General features: G+C 43.2%; 2 protein-coding genes across 2 annotated transcripts; both read right to left on the bottom strand.

Moving 5' to 3' along the window:
- Positions 1–280: 280 nt before the first annotated feature.
- TMEM165 (transmembrane protein 165) lies at positions 281–11,129 on the bottom strand. The gene is made up of 6 exons (XM_063336746.1): positions 10,910–11,129; positions 9,292–9,517; positions 6,544–6,719; positions 5,528–5,710; positions 2,601–2,706; positions 281–1,202 (listed from the first exon to the last, which is right to left on the bottom strand). Exons 1-6 carry the CDS (start codon positions 11,081–11,083, stop codon positions 1,126–1,128), a joined length of 942 nt encoding a protein of 313 aa, XP_063192816.1. The 5' UTR covers positions 11,084–11,129; the 3' UTR covers positions 281–1,125.
- A 320-nt stretch (positions 11,130–11,449) lies between these two features.
- SRD5A3 (steroid 5 alpha-reductase 3) lies at positions 11,450–19,190 on the bottom strand. The gene is made up of 5 exons (XM_063336822.1): positions 18,821–19,190; positions 15,896–16,047; positions 15,288–15,482; positions 13,766–13,888; positions 11,450–13,225 (listed from the first exon to the last, which is right to left on the bottom strand). Exons 1-5 carry the CDS (start codon positions 19,015–19,017, stop codon positions 12,966–12,968), a joined length of 927 nt encoding a protein of 308 aa, XP_063192892.1. The 5' UTR covers positions 19,018–19,190; the 3' UTR covers positions 11,450–12,965.
- Between the last annotated feature and the right edge of the window lie 492 nt (positions 19,191–19,682).

Genomic DNA, 19,682 nt, shown 5'->3' with positions numbered 1-19,682 from the left:
ACCGCATCTTCTATTTTACAAGACTGAGTGACTGAGTAGATCTTAGGGGGTTATTTAAGCCATTAGCTCAGAATCCAAATCGTCACTGCAGAGCAGAACAAAGCATGCACTTCTGCAACCCACACATCTTCAGCAGTCAACATTTTCAAAGTCTTCGTAACGCTGGCATTTATGGTCTCCACAATAAATCTAATAAAACTTCCCTCACCTTAACTACACAATCACCCCTGTGGCAGGAATTACGGGAACCATCAAAAACAATACTGAAAAAATCCTCAAATGGAGACACCGTGTTTTATTAATACTCCTCCAGATTACATTTCTATTCCTAAAGAAAAACAGGAACACATCTAAATCTAAGAATTCCATTATTGTTCAGTTCTGGGAATGAAATATTGTTAAGCTGGACCATTTTATTACTTTTCGTATACTTTAATATTTCAAATTTAAAAAAAAAAAAGTCAAAGAATACTAGCTCCAGACAGATTGCATATTGAACATGGTAGGTTGTTAATCACCACACATCAGTTTCCTGATAAAAATCCCTGATTAAGAACTTTTCCCTCTAAATTAAGCATATAAAACTCTCTGTCAGTGGCTCAGCCACTCAATGCTATAGGAACTGCTCCCAGGTTTCTTGTTGCTTCAATTATCCAGCCTCGGGCGCAACCTGGAACCGGTGTCCTCGGAGGTGGGAGCCAGCAGTTTTCTCCTTAACGCCGTCTGTTGAGCAACATGGAACAAGACACCATCTGCTTTGAGAAGCCTTGAGAATCAGCTCTTGAAGAAAGAAGAAAGGTGGCCATGTGTAACAGAGGAAGAAAAGAGGATACTTGTGAGAGCAGATCCTCAAAACTCAGCTGAGCCAGGTCTGGCAAACAAGAAAACCAGGCAAATCCCACCACAGGAGCAGGCACCACAGAGTAAACAAACCAAACAATAAGCAGATCTCCACTGCAGAAGCTGTCCACAAATGTGTCAGTCCCATGAATCACTCGCTATAAAAAGTTCAGTGTCTCATCTTCAGTGCTTGTTTAACTATAATTCTGTACATTATATACAAAAATGCACAAGGACAGCTGCTTGGTGCTTCCAATCCTTGTTCTTCTGCAGTGATGAAAAATCTTAAAAACCAGAGTCTGGACTTATAAATAGTGCAGAAAATGCAAATGCTAAGAAGACAATGCCTCCTATGATTGTCACTGAAAAGAAAAAACAAACCAAAAAGAAATTAGATGCTGAAAGTTAAATGTCTTCCATGACAAATTACACATTTCAATTTTTTTTAAATGTCAGTTTCACAAATAATCTTACTTTAAAATTTATGCTGCAAACAGCGGACGTTGTTTCTAGCTCCATGTCAGGAAGCCCATATGCCATTCCACTAACCGCATCTACGAGAATATATTCCAGTCCTTAGAAGGACACTTTGTTTTACTATTTAGCTAGTATAAAACTGAAGTTGACGCCTGCTGTTGAATATTTGACTGTACAGGGGAAAAGAAGATACAATATTCTCATGCTGGAGCAAGCCATCAGTGAAGAGTGACATATTAATTAGCATATTTTGCACAGTTTAGGTAACTATATTGAGAGAGACAGTATCAAAAGCATTAACTGCTTGCAATGGCCACGATCTGCTGGAGGCTGGGACAGCATTCTGGGAACGCACCACTGTATTTGGACCGTTCTCCTACTCTTCTTTAAACAAGCTAATGAGTTCGACAGATCTTTGGTCTAACCTAATTAGGCCATTCCTGTGGCCAAAGATCCACGTTGAGCTAATTAGGAGCATATGAAATCATTGTTAGATTAGCACCTCGTCATCAATTTCCTCGGCAAACAAACAAAACCAAATGCAGGTTTCACTTTTTGCAGTGAAGTTGGTTTTTCTACAACCTCTGTAACTACGGAAGAAATATTCCGAATGAACACTTCACAGCGTGAAGCAGCTTCACAGAATCCTTCCAGGGTGCGAGAAACCTCACTACATCACAGGATGGACAGTTGAAGCAAGCTACAACCTAACCTGAGGAAAAACAAACAACCCACTGTAACCTTACCGGTCCTTCCTGTTACAGATAACAAGTATGATAAAAAAAAAAAGCCACATACAGAGTAGCTTTTAAAGCTTTTATAAGGCTGGCATAACTTGTACTTATGCACTTCTCTTGCTCAACTGAAGGTCTGCACTCAGAATTGTGACAGAATTTCTATTATTGTCAAACAATATGTACCGACTATTCAAAATACTGTATTTCCTTCATCTGGTGTCCTACAAGCTAGCTAACAGTGAAGCAAAACATGCTTCACCTGTGTCCGTCCTTAAACCTGGAGCTACGATACCCATTTTGACTCCTTAAATCAGAGCCAGTAAACTGTTAAGTTCAATTAAGGCCAGACCTCTCAGAAGCACCAGCCCAGGGAACCAGCGCAGGGTCACCCCCTCCACGACAGGAGCTGGGACAGAAGACACAGACTCAAAAAAAATAAAGTTTTGGGGTTTTACAAAAGTTTTGAGAAAGACTGTTCTCAAGCACATAGTCATTTACACCACAAACACTACCAGCATATTTTTTTTGGTTGGAGTTTTCACTTACCAGTCCTAACAGAAATTTTTTGTGCTATCATTCTCCCTCCAATAACTGCTAAACCAGTGCACAGGCAATGTCCCACTGTTCCTCCTACTGCCACACCATAGGGGTCCTGAGGAAAAAACACAGAAAGGAAACATCAGCACAGCTGAAAAAGCCACTAGTGCAATGACAACCTCCTGCCATGAAAGAGCAATGCCTTAATTCCTTGGAAGATACTCTCTGGTGTTTGCTCTGCTATCCATCACTGCCTTAAAGACCAGAAACCATGTACATCAGCTAGCGAGACAGACTTAATCAAAACCTGACTAATATAGGAGCATATGGCATGTTTCAACCAAGAAGCATCTTCAAGTTGTTAAATATAGACCCAGAAATTGCTCTTCTGTACTTAAACAATTAAGCAACCTCTAGAGGGAAGGTGGCAGCTGTTGTGAAACACAATATGCATCAGCTGGAAGAACACCAACCTAACTATAAACAGAAAAATAAATCCATGAACCGCAAATGAAAGCCTTCGGCAGCTAAAACATTGTGATTCCTTTGTCCAGCTACACAGTTTGTGCTCTACACTCTGCCTCCCCAATCATCCAAAGAGGGAAGTGTGAAAGAATTTAAGCTCAGAGGATAACAGATTGTTTTCAAAGTTTATTTTCAACAACAGCCTTCACATCACTGCATAACAAGCAGCTACTCAATATGTGAGCAACTCTTCCACGTAAAGAGGTTTCTCAGATATACTTAAAAATTACACAGTTAAGGGCACCTCATAAAATGGAAGACTTCAGCATTGGAAACAGAAAACAATATTTTAATGACCAATAACGAAGGCAAGGTAGGAGTGTGACTTTCTGTTGTACAAAGATGAATGAGGGAAAGTGCAGTTGAATCCCCTGCACATCTCTGTAAGGCTTTTAGCTCTGACAGGAAAAAAAAGCTGCCGCCGTCACGTGAGGAACGCGGGAATTCCTAACAGGCAAACAGCAAAACTGTCTAAGAAATTATATGGTAAGAAGAAAAGACATCACTGACTGGCCAAAAGAACCAAACCCACACGCCGGTGCGAAACAGTGGCGAGTACCAAGCAGAGGACAGGTAGGAAACCCCCAAGAAGCGCAGGTTGGAAGCAGGGCTGTGCCAGCAGAACACACTTGCCTCCAGGATCAGGACCCAAAGTTCGTGGAAATCCCCATTTCTCTGCGGTCAGCAGTTACCTGTATAGCCCCTGCTGGCAGGGGGTGGATCTCACCCCCCACCCCATTCCCTAGAGCTGTCCCTGGAAGGTAACAAGTTAGGACGGCTTCCCTCGGTGCAGCGTCTCTGGGAGCAGAAATGCTCAGACACAGCAGCCGAGGCAAAGCCAGTCTAGTGGGACATTATGGAGTTTCCTTTTCTGTTTCCTTAAACAGATGAACAATTCTTACACAGTAAGCTACTGAGGTGTAAAATCAAATTCTTAAGGACTGCTATCAGGACTAGATTCATGAAGACAGACTTAACTCATTCCCCTGGTGTATGCACTGAGACAGCCAAATTATCACCCTTTTTTTTTCCTCCAAAGGAGCCCTGTATGTTTGCTGTGACAGGATGGACACTGCTCAATAATGAGCAGTAGGATTTTGTTTTCTTTTCAGTGAAGAATGTAGGGTCCCAGCTGACTCGCCACACTACTTAGGTCTCTGAATAAACAAAATTTCATTCCTCATAAGCACTTCTGTAGTACTCCTGCTACATAACTTAGTACTTCACAAACAAGGACTTATCTGAATATATTATGAAACAAAGAGGTAAAAAGAATCCCACAGATAAAATGAATAAAGATCCAGATCATAATCATTCACTGATTTTGAAAGACAAGATCAAGATATCTTCAATTCATTTTTTGCAGCATTTGTTTTTGTAGCATTTATACAAACACTTCATATGCTAAAGGCATAACATCCCACAGGCTTTAGTTGCAATGCTCAGCACTTCACAGATGGGATGGCACAGTCTCGTGAACACTTCCTAATGGGACACTCAGAAAATGCAAACCAGAAGTCAACCACCACCTGTGAAAAGATGGGCTTAAGGAACTTGCCTAGCACTGTATAAAAACTTATGAAGAGGCGGTATAATGATTCTGTGTTTTCCAAGATGGCATGTACCTGTCTGAAGGATGAGATCATCCTCTCGTCCTGCTGTTCCCTGCCTCCTTAGCTCTAAGCACCTTCCCTGAACTGTAACAGAGAAAGAGGTTCCTACAGATTATAGCCTCCTTCATACACAGCCCTGATTTATCCCCAGGGAAGGTCTGAAAGTGCACTGAAAGAAGGCCTAGGGAAAAAATGTAAATTATCTCAATGCATGAAAGAACACAGGCAAGCTACTTACGTTTATTAAAAGGCTGAGTATAAGCCTTAAATTTCGTTTAAATAGAATACAGTTATATACATTCCAATCATTATGTTGAATATAATTTCATTTACAGTATTACTTACTGCACAGCAGTTTAGAGTTTATTTTAGTTTTATACACTGTACTGTATTCACTTAGATTTTTTAAAAGTTGTCTTTTTAACAGCTTTAAGTTCCCTGTAATGAAAGTCTCTTTTTAAAGCTACTGTGTTAAAACTGTATGGCCACACAGATCAAAAAAAAAAAAAAAAAGAGGTTCTGTAACATCTCTCAACACTGTAACAAGAACAACTGTATTCAGCTGCGTGATATAAAACAACTATTTCCAGAAATGCCTCTGCAGTCCCCATCATGTTACAATAGCTTTAATAATACACGGAGCTTCAGTGCCTTTATTTTTAGGTCTCGCCACAGCTGTAATGCTAAGGCACAGCAAGGGTGAATCTGGTACCTCCTGCAAGAGTATTTTGTCTCTCCTGGTTCTCTGCGGGCAACCCAAAGAGGGCAAAAAAACAGCGGACATTCTGCAACACTCACCTCTCTGGCGGCCAAGACTATGGTTGTTAATTGGGAACGATCACCCCATTCTGCTAAAAACGTCAAAGTAAAAGCTTGCACAAAGATTGGAGAAATAAAATGTAGCCACTTCTTCTGAGGTATTGTGGTTCCCGGCCCTGATTCCACATCTCCTGGCCCATTTAACAGTTTAGTTCTCTGAAGCTGTGGAAGACAAAGGAGAAAAAAACCCCACCCAACCGTAAGATTAGAAACATCATCTAAACAACCCAAATGAAATACTTAAACAGTAAAGCTAGCCATTTAGTATCTGGAATGTTGTTAGCCACTGACTGCTGCATTATCAATATAATATTTATACTAGACACCACTTAAAAAAACTAGCTACATATATGCACACACATATGTGTGTGTACACAAACACACGTATATATACTTGTAATCACCTCTAACCTCCAGTTATTGTCCACCTTGTGCTGCTTGCACATAGGCAGCAACTTCAGTAGGAACAACACCTGCTTTCTAACCACTGGTTTCCTCCTATTTGGGAGGGGATCCCCCTCTTCCCAAGCAGTGGCTCTCAAATTAGGATTTGATAAAATTAATTTAAAAAAAATTTAAATAAATAAGATTAGTACTCCACACTATTCCGTGGAAATGGACCAGTATATTTAAAGCTATAACAAAGACCTTTGCGGCAACACTATAAACCTCAGCATACACACAAAGAAATAAAAAGTAGAGATGAGAGTACACTGCTGATGTCCTCTCTGCTAGTAATGCATTAAAAAAACAAACAAACAAAAGGACTGTATGGAGAAAGTCCCTTTTTTCCTGAGAAGCCAGGCTTGACCCAGAACTGGAATAACCTGTTGAAACAGCCTCCAGGGGCCACTTCTGCCACATTTACCACACATTTTGTGTGTCAGATTATTAATCAGACACAGCTGAACACCCCAAACATGGCAGTGCCCTTCTGCAGCTTCACGGCTCTAACTATTTCATCAGCCATAATTCACAGAAAGTTTAGGGCTTACTTCCTCGTCTTTTTTTTTAATTTCTGCTTGAACTTCCTCCAGCTCTTCCTGACCCTCATCCGGACTCATTTTCAAGCCTTCCCGAAGCATTCGGATGCCAAAAATGGCAAACAGTGCCGTTGACACATAGTATGTGTACACACGAGGAATAACTGTGGTGGCATAGCCAAACAAAACTGAAAAGAAAACAAACGCATCATTTAAAAAAATAAGCATGAGGATCATAATTGTTTTTCCTACATCTAAGAAATGTTCGCTAGCAAAGTCTGCTATTCAAATATCCACCAACAAATATTGCATCTTTTATTAGTTCTGTATAATTTTTTAATTCTTTTTGGCAGGACACTCTAGAACCTCCAACCATTACTAGTCGTATCAGAGACTGAGGTCGATTAACACGCAGACAAGGCACACCAGGCAAAGTTGATGTGCTGCTATTCCCAGTGGCCAGTCCAAGCAACGTTATCTTTCCCATCGAGGACTATGCAACTCCTGTCTTTCTCCAAGCATGCCATGAAACTATCATCTGTAATCACGTAAGGTTAATTCCATGTTTATATATGACTACATGTTGGATAGCATCTCTTACCAGAAACTTTATCAGATAAAGTTAGGATAAGATTTTCTACAAGGTAAATCTACTAGACATACCCACAAATCATCCAGCTGTACGAATCCATGTCTGTCTTCTTTTGCCAAGTGCAAATACCTGCACGTTACTATTCCCTTCTCTCCCACACTCCCCACAAACAATGTGTCCAGCTTTGATCTTCCTTTAATTTAAAAGCATTGATCCCACTCAAAACCCAAAAAGCTACCTCCACGGTGCATCTACTTTTACGGGTATTGAAGGCAATCAAACGAAGCCAAAACTACTTCTCAAAGAAGAAGTATGTATCCAGGACAAAGTACTTGCTACTTCACAAAGTAAGACTAGTTAACATTTTTGGACAAAAAAGGCCTGTATAAATGACAGGAAATTAGAACTCCACACCTAACATCCAAGGCTGCTCGGACCATGTGCTCACAACTGTTTCTGTTGGTTTACTCTATGTGCCATTAGCTAAAAGGAAGCATATTACCGTGTGTATTTTCTTGCACACGCTTTCTCACTTGAAAAATGCACTCAGAAGTTACTACGTAATCTGGAAATTAATCCACACTGCTGCTACCAAAAGTGAGACCAGGAGACCAAAATTAGTCAGGCTATACTACCAGAAAACACGGCATGTACATATATGAATAACAGTATTACTTGCATAGCTAAATAAAAAAGGAGTTAAACTAAACTTCTTTTTAAAGACTGAAAATATTGAAGTAAAGCAATGCCAGAAACTATATTAAAAGGTTTTTTTGTTTTTTTTGTTTTTTTTTAGCATTACTTGTGTATACAACTATAGAAACAATGGAATAATCAGAATGATAAGGCAGCTTATTTTGTCATAAGGGTAGAGCTGTCTCTAAGCACAGCTTGAAAAAAAAAAATCCCAAGTAATGATCATTTGGAGCCAGTGAGTTTAAGTGAGCATGTTTTCATGAAATCAAGGTGGGCAAAAACCCCAGGAATTTGCAGACACAGCTTGTGTAAAACAAGGGGCAGTGGAGAGAGGTAAGAAGAAAAAAGAAAAAAAAAAAAAAAAGGGCTCCTTTCTAGAAAAGGAAGAAATAGGTGAGAACCTCTAACTGGGGGATAAAGCAGAAAAGCTGTCATAAAAAAGCAGCAAGAAAGACTTAATACAGAAAATGTGAAAGCCATAATGGGCAGGAGAAGAGAGGTTGCAAGATTTACAGAATAATTCATCACCTGCGGTACTAAATAACATTAAATGAAGCAAGGAGTGCAGAAGTGGAAGAACCATCAAAGACTGTAATATTAAGTGAGTAATTGAAGAAACTCATACAATGCTATCATTACACACAGTGCAAATGGAAACCGCTCCAAGACTGCAATAATAATTGCAACAATATATATATAGCAATAGCTACACATCCAAAAACCATTCATAGAAACAATTGCCGAGAAGCCTGAAGCCAGTTAATTGTCTGTCTCCAACATATATATAAACCAATGAACACTATTTCAATTATTTCTGAAATGGGCATGGCTAGAAATGAGCACACCTACAACAAAACTTATGCTGCATCTGATATACCTGAAGACTGCTCCATTTTACGATCGCTGCTACGTAAGCACCCATGACTACAGGTTCCTTAAGTGCCACCTGACACCTCACTCCCTCCCCAGCTCTTGGCTCTGTCAGTACCACCCATCCCAACGGATCACAGCAGAACGTCATCTTCCACTTACGCAGCTCCTAGCGCAAATCCAAACAGCTACACATACAGGGATACAAGTCAGGCGAGGGAAATTTCACATCTATTAAGAATCTTTCGCCTTAGGAGGAAAAAGAGAAGTCACTCCCACATTCCCTTTAGGCATGCTAATTTAATAGGAGCTAAAAATAAAAAGGAAACTAGCAGCCCAAAAATCAAAAGAGGTGCTTAGGCTCCCAATCCCATGCCTCTTCCTTAAACTCATAGTGAGGTCTAGGGAGTGCAAACACCTCATTACAGGTAAAAGCCTAAATATTCAGTCTGAGACATGGTCCCCAGGAAAACCTTCACACTCTCCTCAAAATGGAAAACTGCATATATTGACTACCTTCATTTTAATTTCAATTAAGATTTACTGATATATATGTACCCAGCACATTTTAAGAGGTGAAACAAGAAGAAGAGAGTGCTAACCTGATAAACACGTCATCAGTCCCAAGGCAAGCATAGCACCAGCTAGTACAGTCAAACGGTTGTACCGCATTGCCATGATGGCTGCAATGAAGAAAGTCTTATCCCCCAGTTCTGAGACGATGATGACTGAAATAGCAGCCACAAATGCATGAATAAAGCCCAAATTAGTCTTGTCAGCTGACTCTTCGTTGACAATGTGAACCGGAGCAACTGGTGACGACCCCTTCTGTAAGAGGGGGAGAAAAAAACAACAGAAAACCCCACTAGTTAATTATACTTAAATAATTAGTTTGCAGAAGTACCTAGCCTTGTATTTCTCCCGTCATATCACACTGTGTAGTGTGACACTTTAAGTATATACCTCTCACACAGCATTAATGATCATTAACTAGTTACTGGCTGCCACCTACATCAAATTGCTAGGTAGGCACTTCGCAAGATCAGATCGTGCACTGATTGTTAAAGCAGTACTTTACTGCACACACTATTACCAGAACATGAGAACCACTGTTAAAACAAAACATGGGGAAAGTTGCTTGAGTTCACCTCTAATATTGCTTCTTTCCAATCCCTGGCTACTTACTTTATGACCTTCACCAAACAAGCAATTTTCTGATATAAATATTCAGAAATTAACTCTTCAAACTCAAATTGGGTGACTAGGGTAGCTCAGCAGAAATATGAAGTCCTTTGAAAAACTGTCAGAATCACCTTCTTCCCCTGCAGAATCTCTACATCTCAGCTGCATTAAAATTTTACTCTTTTTTTTTGTGCATGCTCCATTTGTTGAAAACTAGCTTAAAGACTTGCCAGCGGTCAAACCAGACCAGCAGACTCCAGATCTCACTTACCGAAGTGTTTACTTTTACAGGACTTAAAGACACGTACAGTCAAGAGCGAGACCCACAATGAGGAAGTCGATGTTCAGATGGCTTGACCAGAGACGGCTCAGAAAGCCTGTTTCAGCACATCCACCAGCAGAGACAGACTGCAACGTGTTTTAACACGGTGCCTTCCCAGCATTCCACTTTTATAACCGCTGTAACTTTGGGGGTTTAGTATTTAAAAGTTTCCATGCTCTCTATGGTACGCAATGACTTCCCAGAGTTCCTGCACCTTTAGCAGTGCTGGAAATTTTTTTTGCTGTTTATGTTTAAAATCTGGCACACTCTACGTGCTACATCAAGCCGTATGGTAATCGTTTTTTCATCCAGTGTGCTCACCCGGCACTGGAATCCCCTAACCAAGAGCACCAGTTAAAAAAGTTTTAACCCAAAGAAATTAATCTTAAATATCGAGGGAAAAAAACTGGCGGGTTCTGAGTCGCCAGAAAGCCTGCTTCCACCTGCTTCTGAGGAAGAGGTCGGTTAGCCCCCTCAGCATGCAGGAAAGCAGGGCACAAAAATATTTATCTGGTGAAGAAAAGCGTTAGTCCATTTTTCATAACGGACGTAAATTCTCCCTGTTAGCAGAAAGGGGGACAGCTGCAGGGCCACAGCGAAGGAATGCCCTGCAACCTTCCCTTTTTCTGTCAAAAGAGAGGAATTTCGGGGTCCGCCGGCCTCTGAAAGGCGAAGCGTCCTGCAGGCCGGGCCCAGCCCCGCCTGCCTCGCCTCACCTCAGCCCGCGGTTCGGCTCCCTGCGCCGCCTGTGCTGGCGGCGGTTCCTTCTTCCTTCCGGACTCTTCCTCCGGAGCGGCGCTCAGCCCCGCTGGGGCCGTCAGCAGCAGCGCAGCCGCCATCAGCAGCGCAGCGGCCCGCCAGAGCGGCGGCGGGAACGGCGGCGAGGCCATGGCGGCCGAGCGCGGTGCTGAGAGGAGGGAGGGCGGGGAAGCGGCCGGGCCCCCCTGGAGGGGGCGGAGCTGCGCCGCACCCATTGGCTGCGCACGCCCGCTGACGGCCGCCGCTGACAGATGCCCCGCCCCTCGCCCCGCCCCGCCCGACCCTGCCGGGGGCACCGGCGGGTCCCGACGCCGACCCCCGGGGAGACCCGGCGTGGAGACGCGGGGAGACCCGCTGCAGCCCCCCCGCCGTGACCCGGTGAGGCCCATTCTGCACATATTGTACCAAGTGACAGCTCCTGTCTAGCAAATACACAGCTCAGCTTTGAAAAATTGCACAAAACAGAAATAGGAGGCGTAACGAACCGTTTTAATTAGAGAATTCATAAGATATATGTCAGTGTATAAAAATTCTTCTTATATATAAAAGAATATATGCATTTAAATAGAAAACACGCTGAAACAGCAGCATCCATATGCTACATCACGCAAACTCATCATTCACTCCAGTATCATAAAAATGACCAAAATATTCAATGGTTCAGTGCAAAAAGGGTCGTTCAGCCTGGAGAAGAGAAAGCCCCGGGGAGAGCTTACAGCAGCCTTCCAGTACCTAAAGGGGCTACAGGAGAGATGGAGAGGGACTCTTTATCAGGGAGTGGAATGATAGGATGAGGGGTAATGGTTTTAAAATGAAAGAGGGGAGATGTAGATTAGATATCAGGAAGAAATTCTTTACTGTGAGGGTGGTGAGGCACTGGAACAGGTTGCCCAGAGAAGCTGTGGCTGCCCCATCCCTGGAAGTGTTCAAGGCCAGGCTGGATGGGGCTCTGAGCAGCCAGGTCTAGTGGGAGGTGTCCCTGCCCAGGGCAGGGGGTTGGAACTAGATGATCTTCAAGGTCCCTTTCAACCCTGAACATTCTGTGATTCTATGACAAAAAACACCCTGTACTGAGTGACATCATCTCCCCAGTAAGGAATTCCTTTGCAACACTTGTCAGGTACAGGTTTTCATGTGTTCTCTGCCTCGGCAGTTCATTACACCCGCTCCCACAGGCTGTTTATGAACGAGTGTAGCCGTGGTTGCGGTCATCCTGCATAACTGCCCCCTCTAACACACGAGAGATTCCAATATCCTGCAGTAAGGATGACAGAACCGTAACCAAGAACATTAATTTCCTGCAAACTCTCTTCTACTGTCTCTCTAGACAGAGAACCTTCCATGATTTTCCCAGCTTAGGTATAAACAAGGAGTTTTCATCAATGAATACTGACTTCGTTGCAGAGAAGAGCACGCAGAGAATGTGTCTGTTTATCTCCGCTGCTGAGCATGAGTCATTCCTCCACCGCAGCTTTCTCTGCCCGCTTCTGCGCTTGCAGTCATAAAGCAGCGGTTGGTTTTAATTATCAACAGGGAAGCACAGAAAGACAATACTCAATTTGCCTCCCTCTGAAGTGATTCAAAGAAAAGAGACTATGAAAAAAAAATACGCTTAAATCCTAGACAAGGCATGAAATACAGTATTTCAAATGATTCCCTGCACCCTCCTTTCTCTACACAGTTTCCATGTGTATGTATTTTGGCTTGCTGCACAACAGCAAGTGCTTTACGCATAAGATAGAATTCTAAAACAGAAAAGAGCTGATTAGCATCTCTTCGGTTTGAATTAAGGTCTTCAGCAAACCATTTTTTAGCTTGTATGATACACAGAGACCTTACATTTCCCCACATAAATTGGTAACACGGATGAGAATATCATTAAAATTATGAGCTTTTAAGCTAGAATTAGAGAAAATGTGCAATTTTACCTTGGCTTTAATAAACTGTAAATCTCTTATTCCCTTATAGAAAACATTTTCCAGTTTGCACTAAAGACACTTTAGAATAAATATTCTAAAAAACAAACGGTATAAATGCTTTTCGATGCTTTGGGTAGGAGCTGAAGTTTTTCTGGTAGAACTCGTGACACAAAACAGCAGCCAGTGCCTGGTTAAAAAGAACGTACATCACTACACACCACCACGTCGCGTTGTGCAATCCAAACGTGACGGCCATAGATACATATATCAGGAGCTCTGCAAAATAATGAGGGCAAGAAACTCTCTCAAACCAGTCTCCGGAAGGTACACTGTGGCTCAGACTTATGACCTTTCCTGCAAACAAACAGAAAGAAATCAGTTGGAGAAAACGTGCATGAAACAAACTTTTATCTTCTACTCACAATTACAGAACAATAGGCTCATTAAAGTTATCATCATCATCCACCTCCATCTGATCTGGCAGCTTTGCACTCTTTAATGAAATAAAACGCCACCTCTGGCTGGTTGCGCAAATACAGAGTAAGGAAACCTATTTTTAAGCCCACAGGGAGACAGAAGGGAGGTCCTCGAGGAGTGGCACAAGTCCCGAGCATTAGCATGTGTCTGTCCTTAGGACAACAGAAGCTAGACCTTCATTTAAGCTCTATAAAACTACATATACAGACACAGAGACACACACACACACTCCCCACTCAGCCATCCAATCTCTCTTCCAACAACTTCATCTAATCTACTGAAAGCCTCACAGAAAGCACCCCACTACAGGAACTGAAAAATACGTGTGTTTTCAGGTATTAGAAGGTACAGAAGCCTACTGGAACACCCGGGAAAAAATTATCTAAGTAAATCATTGGCAGAAATGAAACTTCTTACCTGATTTACTTTTTCTAAGATTAGCTAGAATCACAAGGCATCTGTGTTGGTGGAGAGAGGCCCAAATGTACATCATAACTCCTACAAAGTGATACCAGCAGATCTGCATAGAAAGCTCTTTTCCTGAACAAAATACATTTCATTATTATATGACCAGGAAATACCTTTCCAACCATCATCCCAAAACACTGTATACATTTTTTATATGTTACTGTTTTACAAAATTCTAGGAGTGAGCCCCTATTCCCTTGAAAACTGCTTTTAAATCCTGCATCATTTAAGTGCTCAGCTGGTAGTTCGTTTCTCTTAACCACTCTATACTAAATATATATATATTTATATATATTTTAATATATATTTTATATATATATATTTATATACATTATATATAACTAGCTTTTAATCCAGTAGCTTGAGGTACAGCATGATGCACAACCAACACATAATTGATAAATTAAGACCTCACTATTCAACACTGTAATTCTTACCATCCTAATTAAAGATGTTGTCATGGCTCAGGTCAACATCTAAATACACAGTTGTTTGTCTTTTCCACAATGAGTGAGATACATACGCACGTACATACATACATACAGCAACACATACATACACATGGTGCGAACCATTTAGGCCTTCAAAAAAATGTTACCTGTATTAAGGATGATTTCCAATTTACAAGCCAGTACACCTTCTCTAAGAATCTACAAGATGTGAAAAGTAGAAGAAAGGTCCAGAAAGAAAAAGGCTTTATCTAGACATAGGATATTAGAAGGTTCTTTTAAAAAAATCGTTGGATTAAACTAGAGCTGATGTGGTTGGAAGTGGTTAAAAACTTCACTAAAGTTACATACTTGGCAGTGACCACCTTATAAGAATTAGTCATGGTAGAAGCGCTACAACCAGCTCGTGATTCATCTGTACAGGGGAACAGCAGCTCAGTTGTGAGACTCGGCGGATGTGTTGGCAGAAATAAGTCATATAATTCAAATTTCTCCTGCATTAATGGAGACATTACAGTACTGAGGGAAAGAAGAGACTGATGCAAGGCAGAGCAGTGGCAAGATCTCAGTGGAAAACAAAGGAGGTGGCCAAGACAGCCTTGCAGACTCACCTTGCAGGAAGGCTTACAACAAAAAACAAACTCCAGTTTGAGAACGGAAGTTGCCCAGTGGCATTTGAGAACTGGTACCTACTACTGTCCTCCATAAAGCATATGTATCTCAATGCAAATCTGACAGGTAATGATCCTGAAAGCATCTGTGTGAGGTGTCTTTCAGGAAATAACAGTGATGGTTAACATGAAAGTGTGGGCCAGTGTCTGCATATATGTGTAATTCTCGTTGATTAGATGAAATACTGAAATGTAGTTACTTTGAACTATGCCAGTAAGTATTTTTATGTCTCATCAGTTAACACACTTCTCATACAAGCAGCCCTCTATGAAACCAAGTGAACCATTTCCCACGACGGAAACAAATGGGAGGAAAAATATGCCTTTAGTAATAACTAAGCAGGCACTTACCATTCCTGACGTTAGTAGGCACTTGACATAGCACAGTTGAGCCAACGGCCACGTAGTAAGCAAGTCCAAAGCAATACTGCACGATATGAATGACGCAGTTGGAAAATACGCTGGTCCAGAGGCATTCTGCAAGTCTTCGACAGCTATGCAGCCAAAGCAGCAGGAGAACCAGGAGCACAGAGAAGTGCTCACAATCTGCTTCCAGATAAAAAATAGCAACTTTGAGACAGACAGGAACAATTTAACCCCGACAATGTTTCAAAAAGGCTATTCCGCCCCCAGCATATTTTTACCCTCACTTTAAATTAAGTGAGCACTGGGAAAAATATTTGTAGATCTGAGGCACTGCTGACCACAGCAAGATTAATTCTGGAAGGTGCTAACAGTCCTTTCTGCTAAAAGGACTGCTGAAAGCCATCATATCCATAAATTAGCATGATTTCTACCTTAAATAATGACAAAGGGACTTGGTATTCCAGGAAAGTCACTTGGAGCCTAGTTTAAAAGCAGCTGATGAAGTAGCACTTGAGGAATACAAATTCAGCACAGGATGGTAGTGCTGCTTTCTAACATTTATATGGCCACATCATAATAGCTGGAATACTTGCCCGTGTCCTTGCTCTGAGAATCTCTGCCAAGAGCATGGTGCATGTGCTGGATCCACGATGGAAGTGACACTCCGAGGAACTCGGCTTGGAAAAGCCAGATCAGCAGAAAGCCATTCCAGAGCACAGAAACCACATAAAAGTGCGTAAACCACCTGTGGGAACAAAAATGGGCTTCATTAATATTCTCATCGTTCCTTAGTTGGAAACGTAGCTGCAGGACATGCTTGCCTGACAGTGAGTACGTTCCTTTTTGGCTCCCACATCAATAGGTAGACAACTCGGGACTCCAGTGATACCAAGCAGAAATAACCCTAATGCCTTCGTCCCCCAGCAAAATGCTGCCTGGAATAACCTCTAACTCAGCTTACCATACTAACCATAGCTGCACTAAAGAGGAGAAAGTGTAAACAACACATTGCAAAGGTATTCCTCAACGCTTACAACTAATGATGATGTGCACAACTTTTTCTTTATAATTTACACCACTGAAAGCATGTCCAAATTATTTTTCTGGGCAGTTCCAGGTTGTTGCACCAGCAGCACTCCCACTTTCCTTAGTTCTCGTGGATGCATTACATGACTTGTTAAGTTGACAAATGACAAGTGCAGATGGCAAAAGGCATTCAGAAGTAATTAGTCAGCTGTGCACTAAAATATCTTGTCCCTCTGCAAATTCGGGGTCTGTGACAATCACATAGAAAAAAAGGAGAGACCACCAAAACCACTGGGTGATTACAAGGCAAGACCACGTTTTTTTTAATAAAACAAAGTAAGCCTCAACCCCATAACACACTTATAAAAGCACATTATGCATTACTTAAATGCAATTATGGTCAAGACAGGTAACTGGATGGACTTAAACAGCCTACAATACCCAGCTCAAACTAGGTGATGCAGTATTTCCTTTGCTTTTAAAACTAGAAGTCCTTCTGGGTATGAATGAAAATCAAGATCTCTGCAAACACCTGGAAAGAGGTGAAATATGTACCATGAGAAGATGCCAACAGCCTTGCCTTGAAAATGTAACTATTGGTACAAAACTAGGATATAACTGCATAGTCAGAGAAGGCTATATTTCTCTGGAAATACGCAAACTTTTCTTTTCATGGAGTGTAGGGGCACAACACCCTTGCTCAGTGAAACCAAATAAAGTGACCCCCTCCTAAAAAGGCTCAGGTGTCTCTCAACAGCAATACAGAGGCCAAGTCCGAACCGCAGAGGTAGTGAGCATTCCTGCACACTGCAGAGCGCCTTGCCCATTAGTGGTTGGTATTCCCTTCAGACAATCCCTTCTCCTCTTCAGTTCCTTCTCCTACCAAGCAGAGACAGCAACATTTGCTCTGTTGATTTGCAAAGGCAGAAATAAAATTTAGCCCCTCTCCCCTGTTTTCTGCTTCGAAGACTAAGAGAACTTGTATACCGATTAAAAACTCCACCTCCCAAGTTTCAAGCTCTTTCCCCACTGTTACTCAGTAGACTTCTGTCTCATCACTCACTAGGAAACTTTCTCCACATGCATTGCTTTTTGCTACCAGCAGACAACCAAGCCCTGCCAGCTTAGCAGAGACATGCCCTGCGAGCTTTTGGCAATCCCAATTACGCTGGGGACATATCTGGCCTACAGAGCGATCCAGCACTGCTGTGTCATCCCTCAAGGACACAAATGTTCAGTATTTGCCAAACCAACCCGAAATGAATCATAACATTTGACAAGATGGAACAGCAAAGTTAAAGACTATCCCAGGCTAGCAAAAATACAGCGCTTGTTTGGAAACAAGATGCAGATGAATGGAAACAGAAAATGCCTCAACGGCTACCTTCTGGATCTTCTCTGTTCTTTCAGTTAGCAGGGTTATGGGTTCACTACTCAAGTAACAGAATTGCTTTGTAGATGTTGAGAGCTCAAGACCAATTCCCTGAAAAAGCCATGTTTTTCAGACCCCATCTTCCCTAAGTCAGAGAAGTCATCTTCCCATGACCCCATCTTCTCTAAGTCAGAGAAGTCATTTTCCCATGACCCCATCTTCCCTAAGACGGGGTGGTGGGAAATTGCTGTTGGAGAAAGGTGAACTCAAATGGGAACCTACCTTAAGAACGTGGCACTTTGCAGTACGCTGCAAATAAGACAAAGCCTTAATGAGCCCTTATTTTTGCTAAGGGTACCTCAGGGCTTAAACACACCCCCGGATATTTTCTGTAACCAGAAGCCTGATAACCAAAATACTACATTACAACCTTCCCATAAATAATAACATGCTGTGTCATGAAACTTGGTTTGAAAGCTAACAAGCTCGTTACACGGGGGGCAATCAGATCATTGGGTTAAGCTGCTGGCCAGGCAAGAGCCTGTCACTACTGCATTCAAGTCAGAGGTGAGTTCTAGTCATGAATCTCAAATGATCAAAAAAATGATGAAATCCTGTAATGTATAGAAAGCTGTATTTTTTTGGTTTGTTTTTGTTTTTTCCCCCCTCTTTTATCCTATTAAACGCCTATTACAAGATGTGTTTGGATAATACAGTGGATCTTCCGCCTTTAATTAGAGACTGTTCACAATGCAGGGTCCAGACTGTTATGTTAACGTGCTGTTATTAGCATGCTGCGACACTTTAAAAAGAATCCGTGAAGGAAGACGACGACTGAGAATCGGTTTGAGACAGTAAACCCGTGGTACATTTGCACACTCAGGAGTCCGTACTCCCGGGTCGCCCACCTCAGCCTTGCCAGGAAGGCTGGTTTTGCAGACGCTGCACAGCACGGGGATCCAAGGGGTGAGGGTTTTTGTTCCAATGCGGGAGACGTGGGCCCGGTATGGCGGCCGTCCCTCCGCTGCCCGCTTCCCCAACACCCGAAGCAGAGCAGCGTTCCCTCAGGGGAGCAGAAATGGCGGCCGGAGCCCGCCCTCTGCGCCGCCCCCTCCCTCACCTCTTGGGCACCTGGAGGAGTCGCAGCCAGGCCGGGCGCTGCCCGCCGCCGCTCTTCGTCTTCCCGTAGCGGATGAGATCCTGGAAGAGGCCGGAGACGGAGCCGCCGGGCTGCCCGGTTCTCCATAGCAGCAGCAGGAGAGCCGCCAGGAAGGCGGCGGCCAGCAGGGCCCAGGCAGCGGCCAGCGCCCCCAGCATGGCCGCGGCCCCAGCGCCGCCACAGGCCCGCCCCGTTCCGCCCACCGCGGCCCGACGCCGGCGCTTCCCCTTCCTCTGCCCGCCCTGGGGAGCCCCGGGACCGGGGCGTGCGGGACCTGGGGGCGCTGTGGTGGATGGAGGGGGGGATCTGTGTTTATGCCGTTACCGAGTGCATCGCTGGCTCCATGGCCGCTTTCCCCCCGGGTTCCGCGGCCGTAGGGGAGGTGCCGGCCGTTTAACGGCGCCGGGGAGAGGCAAAGCCACTGGTCAGGCGGTGGCCTCCGCCGGTACCACCCCCGCTCCTGGTGGGACCCCACCGGGAGTCCTGCGTCCAGCTCTGGGGCCCTCAGCACAAGAAGGACATGGACCTGTTGGAGTGGGTCCAGCGGAGGGCCACGAAGACGATCAGAGGGCTGGAGCACCTCTGCCATGGGGACAGGCTGGGAGGGTTGGGGTTGTTCAGCCTGGAGAAGAGAAGGCTCCGAGGAGACCTTATAGCGGCCTTCCTGTACCTAAAGGGGCTACAGGAAAGATGGTGAGGGACTTTTTACAGGGGCATGTAGTGATGGGATGAGGGGTAATGGCTTCAAACTGGAAGAGGGGAGATTTAGATTGGATATCAGGAAGAAATTCTTTACTGTGAGGGTGGTGAGGCACTGGAACAG

The sequence above is a fragment of the Chroicocephalus ridibundus genome, chromosome 5 (genome assembly GCF_963924245.1).
Source record: "Chroicocephalus ridibundus chromosome 5, bChrRid1.1, whole genome shotgun sequence".
NCBI lineage: Eukaryota > Metazoa > Chordata > Aves > Charadriiformes > Laridae > Chroicocephalus > Chroicocephalus ridibundus.
This window is presented reverse-complemented; position numbering and strand designations above follow the sequence as displayed.

Bases quoted from the DNA above. Each gene is read 5' to 3' on its own strand.
- TMEM165 (XM_063336746.1), bottom strand. From the start codon at position 11,083: ATGGCCTCGCCGCCGTTCCCGCCGCCGCTCTGGCGGGCCGCTGCGCTG. The intron at 2,707-5,527 runs GTGAGTGTTGCA...TTTTTTCCTCAG, and splicing joins TAGTCTTGGCCGCCAGAGAG to GACCCCTATGGTGTGGCAGT. The intron at 1,203-2,600 runs GTAAGTGAAAAC...TTTTCTTTTCAG, and splicing joins AAAAATTTCTGTTAGGACTG to TGACAATCATAGGAGGCATT.
- SRD5A3 (XM_063336822.1), bottom strand. From the start codon at position 19,017: ATGCTGGGGGCGCTGGCCGCTGCCTGGGCCCTGCTGGCCGCCGCCTTC. The intron at 15,483-15,895 runs GCAAGTATTCCA...ATCTGGAAGCAG, and splicing joins TTCTCAGAGCAAGGACACGG to ATTGTGAGCACTTCTCTGTG. The intron at 13,226-13,765 runs GTAAGAAGTTTC...GTTTGTTTGCAG, and splicing joins TCTTAGAAAAAGTAAATCAG to GAAAGGTCATAAGTCTGAGC.